This window comes from Ictidomys tridecemlineatus, chromosome 11 (genome assembly GCF_052094955.1).
Source record: "Ictidomys tridecemlineatus isolate mIctTri1 chromosome 11, mIctTri1.hap1, whole genome shotgun sequence".
In the NCBI taxonomy this organism is placed as follows: Eukaryota; Metazoa; Chordata; class Mammalia; order Rodentia; family Sciuridae; genus Ictidomys; species Ictidomys tridecemlineatus.
The window spans coordinates 119226726-119254439 of NC_135487.1; the positions used below are offsets into that span (position 1 = coordinate 119226726).

Consider the following 27714-nt stretch of genomic DNA (forward strand, 5'->3'; position numbering starts at 1 on the left):
ATTAGAATTTCCTATGGAATTCTTGACACCTCCAAAAAAAAAAAAAAGAGTATAAACTCTGTGGAAGCAAGGCAATCCATTATTTATTGCTCTTGATATTGCCAGCATCCAGAATAGTACCTGGCACATATCAGGCACTCCATAAATGTTTGTTGAATAAATAATTCACTAATGCTAGGCAGCATATGCTATATCATCAGAAGACACTAGCACAGTATTACAGAGACCAATACCTCTTTAATCGGTTAACTCACACTTCCTCTCTTAAACGCGGCTATAAAAAGAAGCAAGAGGCAACTGAACTCCAGTGAAACAGACGGTGGTAGAAGAGCATCATTCTTGTCTGCAGAAGACTAGAGCCCGGAGGAAGATGGCCCAGCACCTCCTGTGGATTTCGCTCCTTTTTCTGCAAACCTGTGAGTTCTGACCCTTGTTAACCTCCCTCATTCCTACTTTTCCATAAAGTTGTAGAAATTGCTCTTAAGGAAGATACTGAAGTGTCCCTTTGATCTTTTTTCAACAGAAGACCCTCTGTTTCAGTCTACCTTGTACTCAAAAGAGATCCAACTAATGGGGGATGGCTTTCAGCTCAAATCTTAAAACAATTTAAGTTGTTTCTCAACTGTAGAGTTGCTATTTCTGAGTTTGATCTGTGCTGTCTCCAAACATCTGAGAAAAACCCTTCTTCTGGGAAGAGACAGCGTTTTGTGTAGACTCACCCACAGAACCCAGTGAAAAGACAGGTCATCCAAAACCTTGAGCAAATTAAAAGCAATTTGTTTTTTTGGTATTAGAATGTGTCATGTGGTTTTTGAGAGAGATATGATCTGACTAATGATATTTCATTGCTCTATCAGGTTAGAATGTTGCATGATGTCTCACTACAAAAAAAAATCCTCTCCATGAGCTCCTTTCATTTTAAAAGCACATGCAGGATTATTAGTCTGCTTTCTATTCTCCAAAAACTCTAAAATAAATGGGGGAAAGGTGATGATACTCCCGCCATTTCTGTGCAAGTAAATTCCAAACAAAAACAGAGGTTCAGAACTTGAGTTATAAACTCTATTTTCCATACTTATGCCTTAAATTAATATTGGTTATTAGATTACCTACCAAACAAGTAGGTAATATTAACAAAAAAAGTCCTCAGAGTGCTTTATAATTGCTCATATTATCATCCAAATAATTGCCTGTTCATGTAAAAATTGATTATGTTGGGAATTTCTAAGTGTACTTCTAGTATTCTTACCAGCTCTGAATGTGCACTAGCAAATGCCTAGCATGAGTGAGAACCTAGGAAACCTGGAGGGTTAAGACTTTGTGAAAAAGTAGAATCAATGCACTATGATCTCTCTGGTTTCCTTGACCAGGGTATGGCTCCTTTAATTTGAGTTTTATGGAGATTACACCCACTGAGCAAGCTGAGTATTTGCAGCTTCTGCTGATCACCCTATGCAAGTAGATGGGGAACAGAGTGGAACCTAGGGATGTCCTTATCTCTCAGAGAAGGAATAGACGGGGTGGCATTTCACTTAGTTTGAAAAGTATTCTTCAATTATCATGCCTACTTCTTATGTTACCCGTATTAGGACCTCTGCAACAGGTGAGATGAAAATTATTAATTTCATTATGAGTAATGAAAAAGAGGAAGAGTAAGCCAAGACTCAGAAATCAAATAATTCACCTGAAGTGCCACTTCTCGAAATTGGTAAAACTAGAAATGAACATTGATTCTTGTAACCCAAGGCTGTAGGCCTTTCTGCTCCAATTGATCTCCTCCCTAAGCGTTCAAATCCTCATTCTTCAAAGAGCAATATAACGGGCTGCCCTAGGATACACTTTCTCTTCTCCTGAAACTGAAGTCAAAGTTGTTGAATCATCTAGTAGCAACGCACTTGCCCATTAGTTTTGATCCTCTAAAAGTTATGCAACCTCTTGAACTTTTGTTTCAAATCCTTCAAAATGGGGAAACTATTACTAGTAGGATTATTTAGAGAATCAAAATAATAATTTACAATACTTGGTATAGAAACCAAGTATAGTACATGCTTGACAAATATTAGCTAATGCTGTTTTTTGGTTTTTCACAGTTTTTGTTTTTTAATTGTTGTGGTGGTGACGGTGGTACCAGGGATTAAACCCAGGGGCACTTTACCTCTGAGCTACATCCCCAGCCATGTTTTATATTTTATTTTGGGAAAGGTTCTCACTGAGTTGCTTAGGGCCTTGCTGAGTTGCTGAGGCTGGCTTTGAACTTGAGATCCTCCTGCCTCAGCCCCCACCCCACACCCCACCCAAGTTGCTGAGATCATGGGCATGCACCACTGCTTCTGCCTTGCTCTGGATTTCCCATACATTATTAGGAAGGATCTTGAATTTATTGCACCAAGATCCTGGACAGGACTCCTTTGTTTGGGATGGTCCAAGGAACACGAGCATGCAGAAAAGTAGAATGAGTTTGAGCTTAGGTGTGGGCTGTTGTTCTGAAAAAGGAACCAGGTGAGATATTCGTGTCATTAGGGACTCCTTAAATAGAGAATGGTGCATATTTTATAGAATAAAGCTGCAAACATTTTCACATATCATTCACCTTGACTGAACGGATATATATCTGTCTCTTAAAGATTATTCCACAAACATTTCCATTTTCCTGAGTGCACATGTACGCCATAAAATCCCACCCCCTGCTGTCCCTAGAAGAGGTGAGCCCTCATATTTGGTATTGGGCTTAGGAGTGCACACTGGTTTGATGCACTTCCTAGAACTCAGAGCAGACGAAGCAGCTGAGAAGATGTGGAGAGATGAAGGTAGAAATCCCCCGTTTTCCCCTGAAATCACTGACACAGGGAAAGTCTGAGTGTGTGAACCTCTGACTGCTCCGCACTGGAAAGGTTTCCTTGGAGAATCAAGACTCACAGTCTCGTGCTCTGAGCTCGACTTTCTCATGGTCACTTTGGGAGCTCTGTGACTCTGACTGTCCCTCCACGGATGAGCCACTCACCCTCTGGGAGTAGAAGATGGAAGAGTCCATCACTTTTGCTCCCTGTCCATTCCCTCTCTGTGTTCTCTCTCACACTCTTAATCCTTCTTTTTCTCCTCCCACTTCTTACATCTACTTCCTCAACCCCTTCCCTTGCTCCTTTCTCCTATCTCTCATCAATAATAGTAATAGCAGGGGCTGGGGCTGGGGCTCCGTGGTAGCGCACTTGCCTGGCATGTGTGAAGCACTGGGTTCGATTCTCAGCACCACATGTAAATAAATAAAATAAAGTTCCATCAACAACTAAAAAAATATTTAAAAAAAAAATAATAGCAATAACAAACCATGGGTGGAACAATCCCTACTCATCTGGCAACACTCTCCATCGACGACGACGGTTATTGTTTTGTTTAATCTCCCCTAACACCCATGAGATGGATACTATGACTCTACCTATTTACAGATAAAAACATTGATACACATTAAGTCAAAGGGTCATTGAGCCAAAATGTAGAGGAAGTGGGATTTAAACCCCAGTGTCAGGGCTGGGGCTGTGGCTCAGTGGTAGAGCTAGAGCATGCGCCTAGCACATGTGAGGCCCTGGGTTCAATCCTCTGCACCACATAAAAAAAAAAAGTAAAATAAAGGTATTGTGTCCAACTAAATATATTTTTAAAAAATTAAAAATAAATAAACCCCAGGGTCCTCAAACTTAACCACCAAGCACTATTCTCTTGCCAAAGTGGAGTAAAACACTGGTCCCGTTATGGATGGTTTTCATATTGGGGAATTTGTTCCTTGAAAGACAGGATTATTCAAGTTGAAGCTGCACCTCTCTCTTCCCCTACCAAAGAGGTACTAGTGGACAAGCCCTTTGTCAGTAACAGAAATTTTGGCAGACTCTCAAGACAGAATATCTGGGGGAATAGCCATCTCTTCAGACTCTGTTCACACACCATTATTTCAGTAGAATTTAAGTTGACTTGAATCAGCTTTTTCAAAACAAACAAAAGTCCAGTGTCAACATGGCCTTGATGTCCCTGTTGGGTGTAGAGTAGTAGATCATGAAGCATTTCAGCAGAAACTTAAGAACCCAAGAAGTGAGGGGGCCCACCTGGATATCTGTCCAGGGATAACTAGACCCCAGCATCATCCCTGGGGTCAGAGACAGGATGCAGGCCTACTGAAGGGCACTAACAAGAGCCGACCTGCCACTGGCCTGAAGTCCTTGCAGGGAGAGGCCTTCAAGATAAAGTCAAGACCTCAATTCTAGAAAGAGATTTGAGCAGATTACCACCATGGTCCCTCATGAGGGGCTCAAACACAGAAGCTTAACTATAGAAATGGAAATATATTGTATGTGGGGAAAATTAGACGTCAGGACATCAGCTCAAAGACATGAATCTCGAATAGAGGATGGAAACTGTGTCCCTGTAATAACACCAGCCTCCAGGGAGAGGATAGAGGCCCATGGTGTCAGTCCAACATGCTGAAGCAGCCCCGGATATGAACCTGGACTCTGACAGAGCAGAGAGTGCCCAACAGTCAGTGCCAGGCCATCCGGGTTCTCAAGTGTTCCTGAATCAAACCTTTCTTATCTTGGCCCTTTAGAGAGGGGTAGATCTGAAACTTTGGGGGTAACTAAATTCATTACTGTAGAACCAGGGGGGAAAAAGAGATATGAGCCATCAGTTGACAGGTCTGATATTGGGGGAACTGTATAGGTACCCATTTTTCCGCTTGTTACACGTGATGCTTAAGGATGTGCTAATAGAGAGGAGTCGGGGAAAGCAATGGATGGCCATGAACTCGTCTCTGTTTTTGAGATTTTGCGCATGCATGTGTGTGTGTGTGTGTTGGGTTTTATTTGTTTTGAAGCAACTGATTAAAGTTAACCCAAATCTCAATAAAGATAATATAAAGGAAAAATCGCAGAGGAAAATAGGATATCGTGGTAGGAGAGTAGCAGGTTCCCTTTTCTGACAACCTTGTGACCAAGGACTTTCCATGTTTCTGGACAATGACACAAAATTTCTGCTGCCCAACCATTTTGCTTCCTCTTTGCCTCCAGTGTCTCAACTTAGCTGGACAAGTTATAACCCACTGTTGGGTTTTGGCTACCGCAAGGTCATGCTGCCTCTGGTCACCATCCCAGTCCAGCAATACAAAAGGACCTTCCACCCCCATGGTAGGCAGCGGATGGAGAAGAAGGGAGGAAGTCAGCTACTGCTAAAAAAAAGAACAAGAAGTGCTTATTTGAAGGATCCTGAAAACACAAGGGTTGAGGGTGTCTATTAAGCAACAGTACCATCATCCGCAGTCCACCCTTGCTTACTGTTAGACGTCCTCTGACATCTCTGCAAAACCCCAACACTTCTTTTTTCTTTCTGAGTTGTCCAGGGTGTTATTTTTATCTCTGTAACATGCTTATTAATTTTATATAACAGGGCTGGGGTTGTAGCTCAGTGGTAGAGTGCTTGCTTAGCATGGGTAAGGCACTGGGTTCCATCCTCTGCACCACATAAAGATAGATAAATAAATAAAATAAAGGCATTGTGTCCACCTACAACTAAAATCATTATTTTTTTTTTAAATTTTAGGGGCTTGGGATATAGCTCAGTTGGTAGAGTGCTTGCCTAGCATGCACAAGGTCCTGGGTTCAATCCCCAGCACCATATACAAAAAAAAAATTATATAACAAACACAGGGCATGCCAAGCACTGTTGTAAGAAGTATGCCAAAATTAATTCATTGAACTGACTGTAACACTTCTATCATGTCAATGTTACTATAATCTGCATTTTAAACTGGGTAAACTGAGGCACAGGGAGGTTACTAACTGTACCTAAGGATGATGGCCAGTACCCGACAAAGCCAAGATTCAAACCCAGGCAGCTGAGTTCTCAGTGACTCTCGGTCCTGTGCTTCATACAGGGGCAGGTAGAGGACTCTCCTCAAGGCAAGACTCCCCTTGGGGTATGTAGGTTCTTCTCCATTAGTAGACATGCCTGAGAGCACTCTCCCATCAGCTAATTTCTGTAATTTCCCTCAAAGTAGCAGGACAGCCCTGTTTTATTTCACTAACCAATACCGCCCACATCCCACTCGGGGGTGGGAATGGGGTTCCCCCCTGGTGGAATGAGCTGGATGAGAAATAAAAGCTAAGAAAAATAGAACAACAACAAAAAACACACAGAACACAGAGAGTAGTTTGGGGGCAGGACGGGCAAGCTGACCAGACCATCACCACTAACGGGAGCCTGCACCTGCTTCTTTATATTGGAAGACATCAAAGAAATTCCACGGGAAGTTCTTCACCCGAAACAGGTTAAAGGTGGGGGCAGGTAGGCTGCTCGGTTCCTAACGGGTTATGGCCATCTCCAGTGCTACTGGGAGGGACCTTTCCAGCAGAGCAGAGGGGAAGGTCACGTGCATTGGGCGGTCTGTCACTGTGGGAGAGCCATGGGAAGTCCCAGTGCCAGAACTGTTCCCTGCCTGGCTGCCAGGCCGAGAGAAGGTCCTCGTGCATTTCACAGATGGCTTCCCGCGTAACCAACGAGGATCCTGAGACTGAATTGAGTGACTTTCACGGACATTTGGCTAGTAGATAGTAGATCCATGACTAGAAGGCGTTTCTTGATCCCTACTTCAAGACACTTCTACTAACTTGGCTGTGGGTCTCCATTCTGCAGATCTGCATCCAAAAAAAAATATATATATTGGGATGATATTGATATTGCAGATTGAACCCAGAGGCACTCTACCACTGAGCTAATCTCTGTAATCTCTCAAAGTAGCAGGACAGCTCTGTTTTATTTCACTAACCAATACCACCCACATCCCATGCGGGGGTGGGAATGGGGTTCCCCTGGGTGGAACCTCATGATTTTTCTCAAGATAACACTTCCAGGTTCAACACAACAGCTCTATGAGACAGAGATTATTATATTCTCAACCTTTTTATTTTTTATTTTGAGACAGGGTCTCACTAAGTTGTTACTTAGTTGTCAAAATGCTTGGCCTCCAACTTGTGATCCTCCCACCTTAGCCTCCCAAGTAGCTGGGATTACAGGTGTGTGCCACTGCACCCAGCTATACAAATTTTCTTTACAAACAGAATAGAATATTGGAGTAGAAAGAAATCAAAGCTGGCTCCTTCTTATCAATCAGTTTAAACCTTGATCTTTCACCCCAAGACTCAGAGGCCAGTGAATTGCCCTCAATTCTTTTCATTGCTAGATAATGGTAATTGGGTCAGTGGTAAGAAAAAAAAAATATGGATTCATTGTTTGTTTTTTTTCATGAACATTTGGTAACCATCCACTAGTTTCTGGGGAAACAGCAGTGATTGAAACAAGGATTCGGCATTCTTGGTAATTACATTGTGGTAGGGTTGTGTATGGGGAGGTTGTATTGGGGAACTGAGGATCAATGAATCTCAATCATTTTCTCAAGATAACACTTCCAGGTTCAAACATGCCTGTATTCAAAATGTGTCCCCCTAAATTGTACGCTTCCTAGCCAGTCTCACCTTGGTCTCCTCGCTCTTCGTGGACAGTCTCACCTCCTGTATTACGAGAGATGAAGGTCATCAAGAATAGCTGTCTAGGACTTCAGCCTTACTCTTCCCGAATGACCTTGCTTTCCTTTAATCCCTCCCTATCTGTAAATGATTTCCAAACCCCTTGAGGGTCATGGGATGATACATCACAAAGCTGAAAGGAAGAATGGCTTAAGCAAGAAGGAAGTTTATTTCTTGCTCGTGTAAAACGGCCAGAGCTGGCAGGTTCACCAGTGGGTGGACTAGTTCACAAAGTCATATCAGGGACCCAGATTTTTTTTCTGTCTTTTGCTCCACCATCCTCAGTCCTTGGTTTTCTCCTTATGATCCATAACATCTGTCTGAGATCCCGCTGTCATGGTATTTCAGCCTGAAGAAGCAAAGAAGAGATGAAGAAAGCAAATTCTCCTCTTCCTACAGACACGGGGGGGGGGGGGGGGGCACAGGCCACACTTGACTATCATTCTGTTGGCCTGAACTTGGTGACATCACCCCATTCAGACAGCAGGGAAATGTAGTCCTTTTTCTGGGTGGCCATTCGCCCTTCCAAAAATTAAGGACTCTATCACTGAGATATGGGAGAGAACAAATAGTGGGGGTAAAGCTAGCGGATCTGGCCACAGTGCTCCCCCACCCCAACAATACTTCAAGCCCAGTCCCCCCTTATCGTCCATCCGCTGACTGCTTACTTAGCTGGTCCACTATTATTCTCCAATCCCATATTTCTAACACCAGACTTGTCTATCTCCTTTGACTTCTTCCCACCATAAAATTCCCAGTATAAACTAGTTTTCCACGACAAATATTCCAGGCACAAAGTGGAGAAATTCAAAATTCATTGTGGAACAACTGGGTTCTATTAGATGCCTCCTTATTTCTTGCCTTGCGTTTTGCTATCTCTCAAACCCAGCCCTTCCTTTCTATCCCATTACCAGTCCCTGGTTCATGACCAGATAGCTCTAAGAGTCTGCTAAAGGGTCTCTCTAGCCCGGCTCCTCTATTTTTGTTTTCCTTGCATCATTATTATATTATGATGACCTTAAAACATTATTCTAATCTTTATCCTCAAAAAACTTTAATAGTTTCCTCTGCCTCTAACATAGACCTCAGACTCAAGGCTGTGCCTCATTTGTCTCTCCAGCCTTACCTCTCTCTGCTCTGTTATGCAAATCTCTACTCAGTCAACTGACATCAAGAGTTCTGCTTCTAAACTTTTATTCCGGAGCTGTGAACGGGAGATTCTCTTCCTTTCTCTTCCATCTAATAAAATTCTATTTTCTCTTGTCAAGTTCTACTGCCTCTAGAAGTTTCTTTAACCAGTAAGGCTCAACATGACCTCTCCCCTTGAATTCCTACTGAAAGTACCTGTCTATTCTCTTTGTTTGAATTTATCATTTGCCCTCTTTAGTGTTAATGACAGTTACAAACATGACTGTTATACACATAACATGTGTCTTATTTGCCTAACAAGATATTAAACTCCAAAGAACCTGTCTTTGTCATAGATTAGCATCTTACATTTTATGTTAAATCCTCAAGACATTTTTGTGAGTGGGAGCAATACTAGGAATGGAACCCAGGACCTTGCCCATGCTGGGTAACTGCTCTACCACTGAGCTACACCTCTCCTCCTCTCTCAAGACATTACTGTGCCACAAGTTTTCTCTGAAATTGAGTTTTGCTAAGATGCCTTCCGGTAATCATGTAATATTTGAATTCCTTTAGCGCCTAGAAAAAGAAATATTGAAATTGATTAATATGGAGATTCTCTTTTAAAACCTTCTGAAGTATTTTAAGAGCAAAATGAAGTCCACCAAGAGTATCTAAAAACTGGGTGACACATGCCTGTAATCCCAGGAATTTGGGGAAGTGAAACAGAAAATTCACAAATTCAAAGCCAGCTTGGGCAATTTAGCAAGAGTCTATTTCAAAATAAAAAGGGTTGGGGATTATTTCAGGGGTAGAGCATCCCTGAATATAATCCCCAGTATCACAAAAGAAAAAAGAGTACCTAAAAACCACCCCTCCTTTACTTGAATTATTCCTTAAAAATGTCTTTTAAAGGAGACAAAATGTCTTTTAAAAATGTCTTTTAAAGCTATGGTGGTGCATGACTGTAATACCAGCAACTCAGGAGGCTGAAGTAGGAGGATCACAAATCAGAGGTCAGCAACTTAGTGAGGCTTATCTCAAAAACTAGAAAGGACTGGGGATATAGCTCAGTGATATAGTGCTTCTTGATTAAAAAAAGAAGAAGACTTTAAAAGGGCTCCTATGTCCTTGGCATCACCAAAGATGCCATAGGGATGGCCTATGGAAGCTGTAAAGGGCATAATGCAATTGATCCTTACCAATCCCCCAAATAACCAGTGCCAGTTTTGCCTTGATGGTTAACAAAGCATGTCATCATTTGCTGCTAAGCAGATAGTGGCCAATATAGTTATTACTTTCATCCTGGCTAATGAAATACACTCAGAAACATTTTGTCACTTTATTAAGGTCACCCCGTTCATAAATAAAAAGTACTGGCGCCTACATCTTCTGCCTTCCTGTCATTCCACTACATGGGTTTTCCAGCTACTTAGAGCACAATTGGGAACGTTTAAAGGTGGCAGAACCTTTATCCTATGACTGTGGACGCTTTGCCTTTTCTCACCAAGCAGGGAGTTGGCATCAACAGCACCAGAAGCACAAAGAGTAGCAGGACTTCCTCCGGCTTGGTCTCCCCTCCACCCCCGCTGCCCGATTGCCCTTTGATAACCCAGCATCACTTCCTGAATGACTTGCTATGGAGAGCAGGCACACTCTTCAAACTGTACCACCCACCCATCCCTTGTGGCTTCCCAACTGCCCTGATACCAAGAAGCTCTCAGTCTTAGCAAAGTGCCTCCCCAGGGCTAGGGTTTAAGAACCCACAAGAACTGCAAGTCTCAGGTCTTGTTCACTTCATTTGACCTAACTCAAATCCAGAGTGGAATGACGGTTAGACACTTGAGCCTAAATTTTATAAAACCTTGAGACATGGAAGATGCAGGAGCAAGATTGGCTCTAAAATTCACGGGACCTAATGCAAAGTGAAAACATGGGGCCCTTTGGAATCGCTGCAATGAACCAAGTTCAGGGTCCTTCTAGGCTCAACTGCACAGATCCCATGCCAATAACTGGGACATCCAAGAATTCAGGCTGGGACACTCAAGTGCCCCACTACCAGACCTCATCAGCCCAGTAGAACAGTTTACCTGGAGAGAGTTCAGGTTCAAAGATTTTGGCAAAATATGCAATTACCGAAGGCAGCATTAACCGAAATTTCTGTCCCCTCAATGATTCGTTCCTATTGCTGTTTCTGTTTGGCACTCACCATTGTATTTTTTCATTATTAATCTTTGAGCTTCAAGCCCCTTAGTGCTGCAGTGATAGTCTGCTTAGCCCGGTGTTTCTAACTCAGCATCTGGCACATGGTTTAGCACTTAATAAATCTTTGTCTCCTCTCCCATCTCAGGGCCTGGTAACATCTCCTCTGGGCTTAGCCTGCTTGCTCCAACTAACACAGCAGACCTTGCCTGGGATATTTCTCCTTAGGGAGAATCTCCCTTGATCTGAAAGGACAGAGGTTTCTATGAGCAGCCCTGGGGCTTTTGCAGTGCTTACTGAGCTGAAGACAAGGGTAACTAACCATAGTGACTTTGCACCAACAGGTTAAGAAAGCCCTTTATTCCTGTGACACTTCCAAGTGACTTGTATTCTCAATAGCCCTTATTCTTGCCCTCTCTATGCCAAGACCTATATAAATTTTAGGGTCAGCATGAACCTACATATGGGGGAAACACATTCTGGAAGTACCCATCAGAACAGTCCAAATAGCTGTTTGTGATTGACACCTTTCTGGTTTGGCTGCGCCTGTCCAATCAGTTTTGAAGTAATTTGAGGGCTTGGGGGTATAGCTCGGGAAAGTACACTTGTCTAGCATGCACCAGGCCTTGCAGCACAAAAATAAATGATTCCCAGCACCACACACAAAAAAAATTTAAAAAACAACCTCAGAGAATAACATTATAATAAAAGGTGAGAAAATAATACCTTATAATTATATTGCCTCTAATTTTACAGTTACGTATTCAATCAGTTTATCTTCACAAGGTGATGGAGGAGAGAAGAAAAGGAGATTAAATTTTTCACTTTTCCCACATTACATTTAAGAGTAGATACCCTTCGGCTTTCACTAGGAAATGTTCCCTGGATTCCCAAGATAGATCAAGTCCCCTTACTCTTCTCCTTCAAAGCATATCATTGCATATTTTTTATCTGTCTCTTTGTCTGTGGGTTATCTGATCGACATTGGTAAGTGAAGCAGGCACTGTATCTCTTCTCACTCACCATTCTACACCCAGCTCCTTGTATCATGCTTAAGGAGTAAATGCCCAAAAAACATTTGTATCGTAAATCAAATTAATAAGTATCTGTCAAAGTGTCTGAAACAAAACTAACCCTGAATAAAGACATGCATTCATTCATAAAAGGATGAATGAAGAAGTGATCTTTGCTTACTTCACAAGCTGGTCCAAGAAAGTCTAGACAACACGTGAATGAGTTCAAACTCATTCCATAAATATTTTCTAAGCAACCCCTTATGCATCAGGTATTCTAGAGAATGAGGATATAGAAGTGACCCAAAAAGACACCCCAAGAAAAATCGTCAACTAGGGGAATAATTTCTCCAGAGCCTCTGAAGCACTCTCCAGAGCCTCTGTCACAGAAATGAAGGGCTTTCTTAACCAGATGGTGCAAAGTCACTATGGTTACCCTTATCTTCGGCCTATATCTTCCATGAAGAGAAGCAAAACATGTAACCTGTTTTTTTACAAATACCACAGAAAAAGAAAAAGCAGTGACCCAAGAGTCCATCAGCCCAGATATTCTAGATCTTGTCCCACAAGCTCTTCCACTACTTGGCAATATGATCTTGAGAAAGAAGTACACTTGGTATATCTTGGACCTCAGGGAGATTTGTGGTCTTCATCTCTCAAATTGCCTTCTAACTTTCAGAAAGTGTACACTAGGTAAACATGTTTTAATAAAACGGATCTCTACAACTTCACTGAGAAACTAAATTTTAAGTGAGACTCCTTTAGAAAATATAGTTGTCATAACATTAAATATACTACAATAAAGTGCTAAAGACAGTGTCAAGAAACGGGTTGAGCTGGGAGATTATAGGCTGAGAAGACAAGGAACTGGATGGTGCCCAGAGTCAGATGTTACAGTTTTCTGTTTGTCCTCAGGGCTGGAAGCAGCTGGAAATGATGCAGCCTTGATGGTGGTGAATGGAATTCTGGGGGAGTCGGCTACTTTTCCCTTAAATATTCAAGAATCACAGCAACTCTCCAGCATTGCGTGGACTTCTAAAACATCTGTTGCTTTTATGACACCAGGAGACCCAGGAACAGCACCCACAGTTGTCACGACCCACATAAATTATTATGAACGAATAGAAGTCACAGATCACAGCTACAATCTGATCATTAATGATCTGAGGATGGAAGATGCAGGAGTCTACCGAGCAGACATCAACACAAAGAACTCTCCCTACACCACCACCAAAAGCTACCACCTTCAGGTCTACCGTGAGTTGTGGGAGGAAGGAGGGCTGGGTTCCTACTTTTGTTTTGTTGTCTAAAGGACATCTGGTTGGACCTAGTGGTGCACTCCTGTCATCCCAGCTACTCTGGAGGCTGAGGCAGGAGGATCCCAAGTTCAAAGCCAGCCTGGGCAAGTTGGACCCGGTCTCAAAATAAAAAGGGCTGGGGATGGAGCTCAGTGGTAGAGCACTTGCTCGGCATGTGCAAAGTCCTGGGTTCAATTTCCGGTACTGTAAGTCATTGTCATCACAGCCATCACATGTAACTTCATGTAAACAAACACCACCACAAGCAAAATAGTTAAATGTGCCATCCCAGGATTCCCTTGAGCTTCCTGGACAACCTATGACCTCCCTCTTTCTGCTCCTAAACTACTAACCCCTGGAGAGGGCTAATTTGCTCATATCTATAACCATGTTACTCCACAGATGTTATGTAGATGGACTCCTGCCATGTGAATATATCTTTCTGAGACTTGTTTTCCATTTGGCATAATTTCTTTGAGATTTACCCAAACTATTGTATGTATCAATCCCATGGTGCAAGCACAGTAGTTCATTTAACCCTTCACCTGCCGAAGGACATTTTAATTGTTTTCACCTTGGTGCTATTCTAAATAAGGCTGTTTATAAGATTTATAACATTTGGGTACAAGTCTCTTTAGGAGATAAATTTTCACTTCTGTGGAATAAATGTCTAAGGATGAAATTAGATGCGAAGTGCATTTTCAGTTTTAAAAGAAACTGCCAAACTATTTTACATTTTAGGTATATCCCCCTGGGAATGTATAAGGGGTCCAATTGCTCGGCATCCTCACCAGCCTTTGGCGGTAGCATTATTTTTTTTAATTTTGGCCATTCTAATGAGTGTGTAGTGATATCTCATTTCATTTCATTTGAATTTCTCTAGTAGCTAATGATAATTTTTTTAAATTTTTTAATGGTTTTCTCCACATTTTTATTGGTGCCTTATGGTTGTACCTAATGATGAGATTTACTATTACATATTCATACATGCATGCAATTTGCAAATTTCTTTTTAAAGGTAAAATATCAGAACTACTTATTATCGTCATTATAACTGGCATGATGTGTCACACACTATTATCCAAAATATGGTCTCTAGCCTGGCAATATCACCTGGAAGTTTTTTGAAGATGAAGATTCTCAGGTCTCACTTCCAACGTTTGGTGGTAGAGTCCAGGAATCTCACACTTTGGATTGTTCCTATGTGGCTGAAGTTTAAGAAGCACTGATCTAGACTCACCTTGTCCAATATGGTAGCCATCAGGCACATGTGTCTCTTGAGCAGCTGAAATGTAATGAGTCCAAAATGAGATGGCAGTGAGTGTAAAATACACATCAGATTTTGAAGTGTTGGCACCAAGAGCAGAGTATAAAAAAACTCATTAATGATTTTCACATTGGTTACAAGTGAAAGTGATATATTGGATAGTAGCTTAGATAAAATGCATTACTAAAATTAATGTTACCTGTTTATTTTTACTATTTTAATGTGGATATTAAAAACTTAAAATTATCCATCACCTACCAAAGAAAATTCTAGTTGTCCTTAAATATATGTGCAAATTAAAATATATACAATATATTAACATATATATTTTTGTACTGGGGTTAAGCCTATGGGTGTTCTACACTGAGCTACATCTCAACCTTTTTTTATTTTGATACAGGGTCTCACTAAGTTTCTCAGGTTGCCCTTGGACTTGTAATCTTCCTGCCTCAGCCTCCCAACTCTTGGGATTACAAGGATGGTAGGCACATGCCACAGCACTCAGCCGTACTTTTTTTAAAGATTCTTTTTAATATTTATTTTTTAGTTTTAGTTGGACACAATACCTTTAGTTTGTTTATTTTTATGTGGTGCTGAGGATCAAACCCAGAGCCACGCATGTGTTAGGCAAGCACTCTACCGCTGAGCCACGACCCCAGCCCTCAGCCATAATTTAATTTTTAATAATACTATATTTAACAATCATCTTGAAAACTTAACCATTGGTTCTCATCATCGGGCATCAACCAGCTCCTGCTCACCATGAGTTCACGCATTTTCCCCCTCACAGGTCGGCTTGAGAAACCAAAAATCACGCAGAGTTTCATGACATCTGCGAATAGCACCTGTAATGTCACCCTGACGTGTTCTGTGGAGAAAGAAGAGAAGAATGTGACATACAGCTGGAGCCCTCTGGGAGAAGAGGGCAATGTCCTTCAGATCTTCCAGACCCCTCAGGACCGAGAGCTGAACTACACGTGCACCGCCTGGAACCCCGTCAGCAACAGTTCCGACTCCATCTCCGCCCAGCAGCTCTGTGCAGGTAACCAGCTCTGACTTTGTTCCTGATGAATCTCAGAAATCCCTCGGAAGATCTTCAGGGTCTGAACTTGCTCTCACCCCTAGGGGAATGGGCCTCCTTCAGGCTGAACCTGGTCTCTAGGAACATCTCTTCCCAGGAAGCCTGCTGAGAAATTGGCCAAAGCCTTTTTCAAGATGCTAAGCATTCAGGCTTGTTCTGAGGCAAACCTGAGCATCTCTGATTCAATTCCTGATTTTTAATGGGAGAAGGTATGGGATGGAGCTTTAGCACTCCTTGGGGGGTGCACCCAATTTTTTCTTTCTTCTTTTTTTTTTTCTTTTTGCATTTCTGGGGGTTGAACCCCAAGGGGCCTCTCCCACTGAGCTGCATCCCCAGCCCTTTTTGTTTTTTATTTTGAGATAGGGCCTCTCTCTGTTGCTCAGACTGGCCTCAAACTTGTGATCAGGAGGATCGACCTCCTGAACTGCTGGGGTTACAGGTGTGCACCACCAGGCCCCGCTGAGGACACCCAGTTTTGAGAGTGGCCCTGAATGTGGACAAGGCTGCCAAGAGTCGCGTGCTTATTTCCTGAGAGTCCAGACTCACTGAAGCGTCCATTTCCAGACGCTGCAACCAGCTCCCGTCCTCGCCACGCCGGGATGCTGAGCGGGCTGGCTGTGCTCTTTCTGCTGGTTCTCATCCTGCCTTCAGTGTTTCTCCTCCGTCTGTGCAAGAGAAGGCAAGGTAGGCTTCTCCCCGACGGTGAAATGTGAAGATGGACCTTCTTCCCTCCAGGAACTGAAGTCATTTACCCAAGGTGGAGTGGAGAGTATCAGGAGCGGCTTCTTCTTCTGCCCAGAGGAGTCCAAGCCATCCTAAAATCTTAACATCTCAAATAATTAACAAATAACAAAACACAGACACTGAGAAATATATTTAAAAATAAGCTCCTGATAGATCTAGTCCACATGGGTTCTTGAACTAAACAAAGAGAAGATGGCTTAGGTGGTTCATTTCAGGGGGTCCATCAAAGGCAGGGATAAGGATTCAGGGGCGGAGTCTTGCTTCCTGATGTCTTGCGGTCAGCAGGTTGATTGACATTTTGCAAGTCACATCCATCTCGGGTGCTGAGTGGGCCCACATCAGAGCAGGAAAGATATTCACACTGTCCCTGAGCAATTGATCAGAGGAAATGTCCACTGGCCATTCCCAGACACCAGATGTCTCTATCCACGAGGCTTCCATGCACAGTGACCCACATGCAACCCATGAACGGCTCGTGACAGGAAAGGCCCATTTTTCTAACCTTCCTACAATCCCCACCCCACCACCTCACCACCTCCCAGGATGATGGCCCTGGGGACCGTAGGAGGTTACCCTGAGCAGTCCTCAGAATCTGTTCTTGGGATCGCCAGTATCTGGTGAGTCTAGGACTTGGGTTTGAGTTCAGCATTGCCGGTAACCAGTCATGCTTCCTTGTACTAGTGTGTTCACTTCAGACTCAATGTCCTCACTGGCGAAATGTCTGAACCGCAGAGTCTCCGGGGTCCCTTCTAATATCATCGTATTTTGATAATGACCTTTGGAGAGTCTATGAGGGATATGTACTAATTGGTGAGAAAGAAGAAAGGAAAGAAAGAGGGGGAGAGGGAGGAAGAAAGGAAGGAGAAATAGAGGAAAGAAGGAGAGGAGAAGGGGAAGGTAGGAGGGAGGGAGGGAGGGATGGAAGGAGGGAGGAAACGAGGGAGGGAGAGAGGAGGGAGAAAGGAAACCTGATTTTAAGTCCCTAAGAGGGTTTACACTGCCCCATTCCCCTTAACCCCAGGTCCATCTAAGATCTTCGTTTCTCACCAATCACAATAAACAATATGGAACCTCTGTTTCCATTTCTAACTCTCCCTTGTTTCTGCTTCCTCAGGTTCTTACTTGACACCCTTCACTAGGAACTCTGGTTCTCAACCCTGTGTTTCCTGAATAACAACTGGGAGGGAGGGAAGTTCTCCACACAGTGATTAAGACTAAGCATCTGTTGGGCCGTCAGTCTGAGGGTGAATGCCCAACTGGATCACATATCAGCTACCAGTTATTTTATCATCGTAAGCTTCAGTTTTCTCAGCTGTAAAATATTCATAATAATAATAATACAGCTTGCTGCACGTGCTTATTAAGTGGAGTATATGAAATGCTTGGCCCGGTACGTAGTAAATACTCAGTAAATGTCAGCTACTCTCTTTGTAATTGAAGGGTATTGACAGTGTGGGTACAGAGGAGGCATTCCAGGGAAGGGAGTTTTGACAGGCATCATAACTTAAATACCCTCCTAAAGGGGGGAAATCACAGGCTGCTCGGACTGTAGGTGATCTGCAAGGTCCCTCAAGAGATATCTGTCTTTGATCCCTCACAACCTCTTGGGGAAACAGAGGGGCTATTTTTCATGTTTACAAATGAGATAAGAGACAGCACTCAGTCTGGGTCCCTCACCACGTCTGGAGCAGGAACTGAGACAGGACCAAACTCTGAAATGCTGGAGCTGTGATACTGCTCAGCTCAGACCCATTACTTGTGGATATGCTGGTGCCCTGGAATAGGAGGGCCCCAAAATCTGGCATGCGCGTGTAAGCATGCACCTGAGCGCTCTCTCTCTCTCTCTCTCTCTCTCTCTCTCTCTCTCTCTCTCTCTCTCTCTCTCTCTCTCTCTCTCTCTCTCTCTCTCTCTCTCTCTCTCTCTCTTATTGAGGAACAGCATGCCTTTATTTTATTTATTTATCTTTATGTGGTGCTAAGGATCCAACCCAGTGCCTCACACATGCTGGGCAAGTGCTCTGCCACGGAGCTACAGCCCCAGCCTCTTTTCAACTTGTTTCTAAATTTATATTCTGTTTGTAACAAAGAAAAGGAGTACACTGGGATGAATACCCCTTCTAGCTCATAAATTACAAAAAATATAGGTACTTATTTCTCCTGTGTTTGCTTCTCTGGGAACCTGGCACATAAAAGGAGCTTAGTAAGTGTTTCTTAATTCTGTGAATCAATCAAGCAAGGAACCAAGGTTTGTGGAGCATCTGCTATGTGCATAACGTTGAGGTGGTTATAGGAAGGTTATGTACCGGAATAATGCAACACAGTGTACAACCAGAGAGAATCAATGTTGTTAAAAACAAAGGCCCTGAGATGAAAAGTCAGCTAGCCATTCGAGGACATCCCTGCTAATTACAAGAGACACTAAGGAAAACTCTGGGTGGAAGAGCTACCTTTGACTGCTCTCACAGGAAGTGAAGAGATCCTCTTTAGCCTTACCATGTACTCTAGAGTAGAAGAGAGACCCCACTGAGCTCTGGGTGAGCAGCATGCCTCCCATTCCACATATCATTTTTGGAAAAAGGAAAGATCCAAGAATCCATCTCAATAGGATGAAGCCATTTGACCTCGTATGGCTTTATTTCTTCATAATAAAAAAGAACATAGGACTAAGATGATCTTTAAAAGCTCATCCACCATGCAGACTGTGGTTCTGTTTATTTGTGACCCAGGTGCTGTCTCAAAGAAAACAATATACACGAGCATCACCGTTTCAAGAGACGCTCAACCAGCAGAGGCCAGAATCTATGATGAAATCCCTCAGTGCAAGGTGAGCTGCTGATGCTATCAGGAATTCCACCACCACCCCCAGGACAGAGTCACCATTGCCCTTGGCTTCTGTTGCCCGGAAAGCAGTCAGGGCAAGTCTGGAGGGGTCCAACCAGGAAACACCAGGTCAGGGAAAAGATAGCATGAATTCCTCTGTGAGGACGGGAATGTGGTCCACTGTCAGCCCCTGGCAGCCTCCGAGGTTTGAAGTCATGAGCATCTGCATGCAGGCCTGGCTCTGAGTTAGATGAGAGTCATGACTAAGAAGCACCCTCTAGAGGGGCCAGAAGAGGAGCCCCTAGTGTGAGGGAGAGGGCTGCTGCCATGGATACAGAAAACCAGATGCTAAGGTGGCTCCAAGGGTCAGTTCTGTAATTGGAGCCACTCTGCTGCTTGGTCTTGCAGCAGCAGGTTACTTTCCTCAGATTCTGACTCCCTCCGTTCCACACCCTGGCTCACCTCCATCTGTGTTTCCACCAGCCTGCTGCCCTGAGATCTGAAAGGAGTTTTCCCAGTCGCTCTAGCACTGTGCTTGGACTGATAGGGCTGCTCCATCCATGGAGCCGGTGGAAAACAAAGACCCGGACTAAGCAAGACTCAGTCTGTCTGAACCATGCACATCCCTCCTCTTGGCTCCTCCTCCCCTCCGGGGTGCCACCCACTCCCCTCACCCCACCCGATCCACTGGTCCTCTCCAAAGTTGGATGAAACCAGATCTGAAGCCAGGAGAAGAGACTACCCAGTAAACGTGGGACCAGAGAAGGGGGATGGGTGAGGCAGAATTAGGAAGGGAGATTCATAGAAGGCTCACGGAGAGGACTATGGATGTTGTTTTCCAGGGTACTCCGTTCAAAGAAGAGCCGGTGAACACAGTTTATTCCACCGTGCAGTACTGCGAGAAGGTAAATCGTTTTCGGTTTTTGATCCTGCTTTCCTCTTTGTGGCAGTCATTTTGGTGATCCCCGTCCATCAGTAGGTAATTGAAAACCCAAGACTTCGCAAGCTCGTGGGAAGGTTGTTGACAGCATTCTAAATACCTAGATCACGAGAGACACCAGTAATGAAAAGCCTGCAGTGGCTTTCCCTGTGTACAGCTGAAAGTAGAATTATTGGGACACAGAAAGAACTTGGGCCCAACTAGGAACAAAGAATGCAGCTAGCTGGAGCCCTGGATGTTGTCTCAAGCCCAGAGTCAAAATCAATGTCAGTTTCCCCCATTCCCTCCTACTGCGCTTTTCTGAGCAAAGAAATTCCCAGGGGGTCCCAGATGGGGTGGTTGGAGAAGAGGAAAAGAACTTGGCAAAGACAAGGCCCTGCTACCCCAGATTTCTGCAGCACTAGGGAAATCTAAGACACCCCACCTCCGGGGCCACTTGCTGAATTCTCCTGGGTACCACATGGGACTGGAGTTCCACAGGCACACCTTAACATATACTCACATTTTCCTCTCGTGCACAGGTGGAGAAAACCAGCACACAGGACAATAGACCTCCCAGGAGACTTCAGCCTATGAAATTGTGATCTAGCTAGCAGATGGCATTCTCCCTGGGAAACTGAGTTGCAGTCACCCATTGTGGCAAGTGCCCTGGATCTAGACCTTCTCTGTACAGCTCTTACTGGGAGATTGCAAATCACCGCATCCCAACATGTAAGCCAAGCAGGAAACCTTCTGTTGCTGAGCATGGCTGGTACCAACAGACAAATGGTTACTTGCCCTTTCTGACTGGCTCCCATTCGGATGAATGACAGAGCAGTTCCCCAATCTCCTTCACATCATGGCACGTGCAGAAAATAATGTTTTCTTAAGGCACTCTGTGGGTAAACAATCAAAGTTGCTCCTGCACGTGGCTGGAAGATTCTCTTTACTAGAGGTAACAGATCTGTCCAGCAGCTGTGAGAAGAAGGGAATCAATATTTTGCACATCTGTAACATGCCATACACACCAGCAAGAATGCTCTGCTCACACTCTGTGTATGCAAGGAACACTGGTACACGGTCCTCACCAGTTCCTAAATCATCTTGAGCAAATTAGGAAAAGATACTCTTTCCTTGGGACAGAGGGAGCCCCTCACTCAAGTGCATGGCATGGTACTCGCTCCTTTGCTTGGGGACCTACGTGCAGGGCACAAGCTGTCAGAGTTTTTGGCTGTTAGTCACGAAGAACACGCTCTCCAAATGGAGTGTTAGAAATACTCCTTCGGTAGAAACTAGAATGTTGGAGCATTATTCTATGGGCTCTATTTCAAAAGTCTTACGGGACTTTCTTTCTGGCCAAGTCTTCCTTCTGTGTCACTCTGAGCAGGGTCAGCAGGAAGATGACACACCCAGTACCTCTGCTCTCCAACAGAAATTAATCAGCTATGTTTTTTGCTTTTGGTGGAAATGGGTGTAAACCAGCCATTCCAACAAGAAACCCTGAAGGAAGCACAGTGGTTAACTAGAGGAAACTTGGGAGTAATGGTGCAGGTAATGAAACTGGATTTCACCCAGTTCCTTATTCTCAGCTCAGAGGGGCAGGAGGTTCAAGTTGAGGTTGAGAGCCTTGCTCCAGAATCCCCACAAACACATGGCCAGCTGGCTAGCCATAAGGAGGAATCACGCCCAGCTCAGCTGGACAGTCATGTGATCATAAGAGGATGGTTTGCCTTTTGTGTTAGCAAACCTAACTGTCTAAATCTCCTACAGCAAAAAAAAAAAAAAAAAAAAAAATGAGCCGCATTTAGGTAGAATGAGGTTTTCCATCCCAGTGAATGAATCCATAGAACTTTCTAGCACCGGCTACCATTCTTAGGGTGGCGAGGCCCAAAGATGAGCATGATGTCTTGCCTTTGGCCCAGCTGAAGAGAGAAATTCAACACAGACACTACAGTCAAGTCCTGAACTGCAGCTGCAAGCAGTGAAATGAACTACAACAGTCAGAAGAGCTAGAGGAGGAGGCAAGGCTGAAGCTGGGCCACAGAGAGAGGCAGAGGGAAGGTGGGAATCAGGCAGATATCTGGGTCTGTGGGGTGTAGTTGGGGGTTCACATAGGCTCACAGTCCCTTGCCTGTGCAAAATGGAGTACCTCAACCAGAATGTATGTCGCTACCCCTGTCCACGTACATATCCTCCAATGCCCACCTCAAAAGGCACCTATTCTAAAAAGCGTCTCCCGGTATCATCAGCTAAAACTAATCACGGCTCATTTTATTCTGACTCATAGCGTACATAATTATCTGATCTCCTCACTACAGGATACACTACTTAAGGATAAGGCCCATGTCTTTTATTCATTGCTTTATTTTTCTCTGTATCCACCACCACCCAACATAATGACTTGTACCCTGTGTGCGAGCTGTAAATGCTGTTGGAGAGAATTGAAGTGACCAACCTGCTGGAACAGAAAAGGTACATGTTGGAAGTAGGGACAGATCAATGCCAATAAGCATAGTGCATAGGGAGCGGCTCTGGACAAGAGCTATGTATGTGGCCAACCAGCCACGGGCTGTGTGTGTGAGCTGTGAGCATCCTGAGCGCACAAAGCGGACTAGACTGAGATGCTGCTCTGTGTGGGCTGTGCACGTTTGTGTCCCTTTCGCTTGCTCTGCCTTTGATCCCCACACAGCACTTGAGATGGGCGTGGCCTTCCAAGATGTCAATCAACCTGCTGACAGCAAGACATTAGGAGCTAGACTCAACCCCCTGAAACCTGACCCCTTGCCTCATTTGAATGGCTTTTCCCCAATAAAACCAGGTTGGAGTCCTGCTCTTTCCCTTTGTTGCCTGCCTTGCCTCTGTGGTGGGAGCTGAGTCAGAGGGGCCGCCACGGAACCCAAAGGAAAAAAATATTTCCCTGTCTGTGTGTCATTATTTCGTGCCAGCCCAGTTCCCCTGGAGTGACCCTGACCGGTTTAGTCCTGTGTCGTGACAATAGTGGAACTAAGTTTTGGCAAGCATTAAACATTAGGATGCAGCTATAAGCTATTGCCTTTGGGTAAGGGCATTTGGAGGAAAACTTTCAGAGTTAGACAGCTAAGAGGTCAGCTGAAACACTGAAGGAGACAGTGCTCTGGGAAAGGGCATGAAGGGAAACAATTAAGTAACTTGGTTATAAAGGAGGAAGAAGCTGATGAGCAAGGTGAGTTTCCCCTCGCCCTATAGGAAGATTGAGGGATCATTTCTGAACACTCTTATTTTGGAATCTGCTTCTTCTGCTTCCAGTGTGCTTATTAAGTCAAATTCCTAGTGTCTTAGTGTGAGGAAAGAAAGAAAGGGAGGGAGGGAAGGAGGGAGGGATAAAGAATAATTGCAAGCAAGAGTTAGTTAGATGTTCCAAAACAAGTAAACCTGGGATGGATCCAGTGCTCGGGAATTTTTAAGGTAGCCTTTGAGCTCATGACCATTCTTTCCTATGAAAATTATGATTTGTGAAAATGTAACTCCCTCCACAGGACTCAGTCCTCAGATTATGCTGTAAAACGAGTGTGATTTTTTTTTCCCCCAGATAGGGTCTCACTCAATTGCCTTAGGCTGATTTTGAACTTGTGATCCTCATGTCTCAGCCTCCAAAGTGAAATAAATGTGATCTTATTTCCCCTTCATGGATTTCCAGAAGAGCTTCAATGTGACCAACATGTCTATAAAGTTACAACATTGTTTCAAGGGAACAGGGATTTACTAGAGACTGAAATGTGCCAGTTTTTTGAAAATACCATCAAAGTTGAAATCTTGGGGCAGCGCCCTCTAGTGGAAAGTACTGGTAAAGCAGGACAGTCCCTCTGCCTGCAAACACTGACTGGGCTTCTGATGTTACATCTCACACTTCCCAGAAGAAAATGAAGCTGGTTTAAAATATTATTTTTTAAAAGAAATCAACAGAACACTCTAAACTACATATCCAAAAGAGAAGAGCTTCAGTAGGCCACCTCGGAAATGGTGTAAGTAGGAAGGAGCACAGCTGGGTGGGGCTGTGTCAAGAGAAAGCAGGTCTTAGGTTCCACCTTGAGAGAAGAAATTGCTGGACTATATTTTATTTCAGATCAATTCCTTTTCTTCTGCTTGACTTTCCCCTGAATTTCCCTTGATTTGTATAATTTTCACAAGAAAACTAGTGACTGTACCCAGTGTGTAAAATAAAGTTTGGAAAACAAAGACACCAAGAGAAAGCATATTAATCGGTTGTCAGAAACATGAGCTCTGACACTGGATTGCCTGGGTCTGAAGTCCTCCTAACTCCGATGTATTTTGTTGTATGCAGTCCATGCCTCCTGTTACTACCATACCACACCCTAATTACCCAATACCATACCTGTCCTGCCAAGGAGGCTCAGAGAACAGGGGCTCTGTCTAAATAATAATGGAAATGGAACACTCATTGAGGAAGGACCTGGAGCTTAAGGGTTTACTTTGTATCCCAACTGCTCTGCTAGAAGCTTTGTCCTTAATTATCAGTACAACAGTCCCGGAAAAGAGAAATTGATTCTTCTAGTTTGCATCAAGGCTGTGGAGGAATGCCTTAACAAAGTCAGGAAGCCAAGGTGAAGGGATTTGACTGCAAGACTTGGTGCATTTAACTCTGTCATACTGCCTCCCTTTACCTGCTGTGGATCCCCACAGAAGAAGAAAATGAAGCTGGCTTAAAATATTATTTTTTAAAAGAAATCAACAGAACACACTCTACACTATACAAAAGAGAAGAGCTTGAGTAGGCCACCTTGGAAAGAGCATAAGTAGGAAGGAGCCCTGGTGCTTGGCCTCAGGTGTAAGACACAGATACCAGGTAGATCACACATACCTGCTGAATGAACGTTTGCATGTACTAATATTTTAAAGTGTCTAAAAACAGCTCAAAGTAAATATATTCACATAGCAATTCCATTGTTATCTGGATGCCACTCAAGATTTCTGTTGAAAATGCCCATTATCTTAAAGAAGTTTGGATGGAGCTCTTTGTCTGCATCTGCACAGAGCTGTTTTCATAGCCAGCAAGGCATCTGGGTCATGTGTTCTGATGAGTTGTTACAAAAATGAAAGGAACAATGTAAATTTCCATTACTAATAGCATAAGAATAACAGGAAAAGGTTAGACATTGGGTAATTGCACTGTACTATTTAGCTGTACTAAAGTAATAAATAGCTGTGTGCATGCAGATTTGAATGAGCACCCACCCAAGTATGAGGAACTGTTGTGGGTATTTTTGTTTGCTATTGTTGTTTTTTAGTACTGGGGGTTGAACTCAGGGCCTCGTGCATGCTAGGCAAGTGCTCTACCACTGAACCACATTCCCAGTCCTTTTTATCTTATTGATAGGGTCTTGTAAAGTTGTCCAGGGTGGCCTTGAACTTGCCATCCTCCCGCTTCAACCTCCCCAGTAGCTGGCATTACAAGTGCGCACCACCATCCTGGGTCTCTTAACGGTTGTTCAAAACATACTGAAATGTGAAAACACTTGGACAAAAGACCATTAATAAAAGTCCAGAACTCAGATTGGAAGAAGCAAAGGATTAGTACATTCTCTGGAGACTTTCAGACTTTGAGAAATTGACTTTGAAAAAAAAGCATAAATGGATAATAATTATTAACTCTTGCTGGCTAGTGGTCCAGGAAACCAGTTCTGAACAGCCATACTTAAGTCTCTGGGTTTGGGCAGAATCTATCTATTCTGTGACCTGAAATTAGTCATATCTTTACAAATGAGAATTGAGATTTTTCTTATGAGGTCTTGGTGAAGGTAAACAATCATAGAAGTGATCATCAGAGAATTTTTTAAATGCATATAAATCTTAAACCTTTCATTTACAACCTATATTTCCAACTGTTCATGGGTCATCTCACCAGACATTAGAAGTCACCTCAAATTGAGTGTGTTCAAAATGGAACTCAAAGGTGTGTCTCTGACCTCCGCAACTTGCTTTTTTTTTGGCTCCCCTGTGCTAGTTAATGATCCACTGTAAACATAATAACTAACACTTATCGAGGGCATACTATGTTCCATTCCCTGGGCTGTTTTACATGTACTTATTTAAAGCTCCTCAGAAACATTAAAACTCATCTACCTTCTGAAGTAGATATGATCACTGTTTCACAGATCAAGAAACTAAGTCACAAAAAGACTAAGAACTCATCTAATAGTCAAACTCTTCTTTCTTCCTGTCCCTCCAATTCCCCTCCACATTGAATCAGTTATTGGGTCCTATCAACTCCAACTCCTCCATGTGGCCCCTCTCAACAATGTCCCTTCAACCTGCCGAATTCTCTAGCACATGTCCCCTCTGCCTGTCCACTCTCTTCATCGTGTGTTACCTACGCTGCTATCACATAAAGAACAACCTTTCTAACACGTAGATCTTACTACTTCATGTCCCTACTAGAAAGTTCTCCCTGTGGGATGAGACTCTTCAGCAATCTGACTGATCATATCCTCCTCTCTTTCTGCTCCCTAGGCTTTAGCCACACAGAATTATCATGAATCCATGAATCTACCAAATCATTTCTACCTCCCATACTTTTGCCCATGTCATGTCCTCTGCCTGGAAGGCTCTTCTCTCCCTTATGTCCCTGGCTCCTTCTTACTTCAGGGTCAGGCCAAGCACCACCTCTTTGTGTAGCCTTCCAAACCCTCCCACCCAAAGCTACCTACATAGCTCTCTATACTACTACAGCATGTGGTCCTAAATGTGCTTATCACACCATATAGTAACTATACATATTACGTAGGCACTCTACCACTGAGCTACATCCCCAGCCCTTTCCATTTTTAATTTTGAGATAGAATCTGGCTAAGTTGCCCAGGTTGGCCTTGAACTTGTGATCCTCCTGCCTCCGCTTCTTGAGTGGCTGGGATTATAGGCGTGCACCACCACATACCTGGGCTAGCTATGATATCTTCTGAACTGTCTGTCCATCATGTTGTCATATGTTTTAGGTCAGGGAACTTTCTTCTTCTCCTTTTTTGAGTCCCCAGAACTTAATGAATCCCAGATCCTTCTCAAAATGTTGGTTGCATCAGCTCATTAATATGAACATGAAGATCATGCCCACTGGTGACAAATGCTGCTCAACCTTTCAGGAGCTGGGGTGTCATGCTTGTAAATGGGATTTCTAATCCTCTTCATGTATCAACCTTTATTTCCCAAATGTGTAAGTTTCCATTAATAAAGTACTGTCCACATATCTTAATTTGTAAGTGCCTAAGGAATGGGACTACAGACTCCATCTCAGTGGATAAACACAATAGACATGGTCTGATAATGCATCTATTCTTTTTGTCCTACTTGTTTTTCAAGAAAAGAAGAAATGAAGTAAGTGACTGAAACAGCAAAGGATGTCTTCAAGATGATACCACCAGCCCCATGCAGTCTGAAAACCCAGGCCCCCGGGAGACACAAAGAGACCAAAGGATTGAGGGAGTAAGACAGAGAATGGGGCAAAAGATGGCGGAGGTGAGCAAGGTGAGTGGAACCCCAGGAGGAGACTGGGAAGCCGGAGGCAGGGAGTACCCAAGCAGAAAGAGCAAGGGACCAGAGCACAGCAGAGGCGTTGGGCTAGGAGTGAGGGAAGTTCTGCCCTGGGTCAGCCTAGAGAGAAGGAGACTGGGCACTTAAGTGCTGTGTGTT

The 27714-nt window shown here is 43.6% G+C and overlaps 1 protein-coding gene across 1 annotated transcript; it reads left to right on the forward strand.

The window, feature by feature from the left end:
• The first annotated feature begins 241 nt into the window (after positions 1-241).
• Positions 242-22871, forward strand: Cd84 (CD84 molecule). The gene is made up of 7 exons (XM_021735995.3): positions 242-416; positions 12821-13162; positions 15261-15512; positions 16116-16235; positions 19022-19119; positions 19958-20020; positions 20577-22871. Exons 1-7 carry the CDS (start codon positions 371-373, stop codon positions 20637-20639), a joined length of 984 nt encoding a protein of 327 aa, XP_021591670.2. The 5' UTR covers positions 242-370; the 3' UTR covers positions 20640-22871.
• Positions 22872-27714: the final 4843 nt, after the last annotated feature.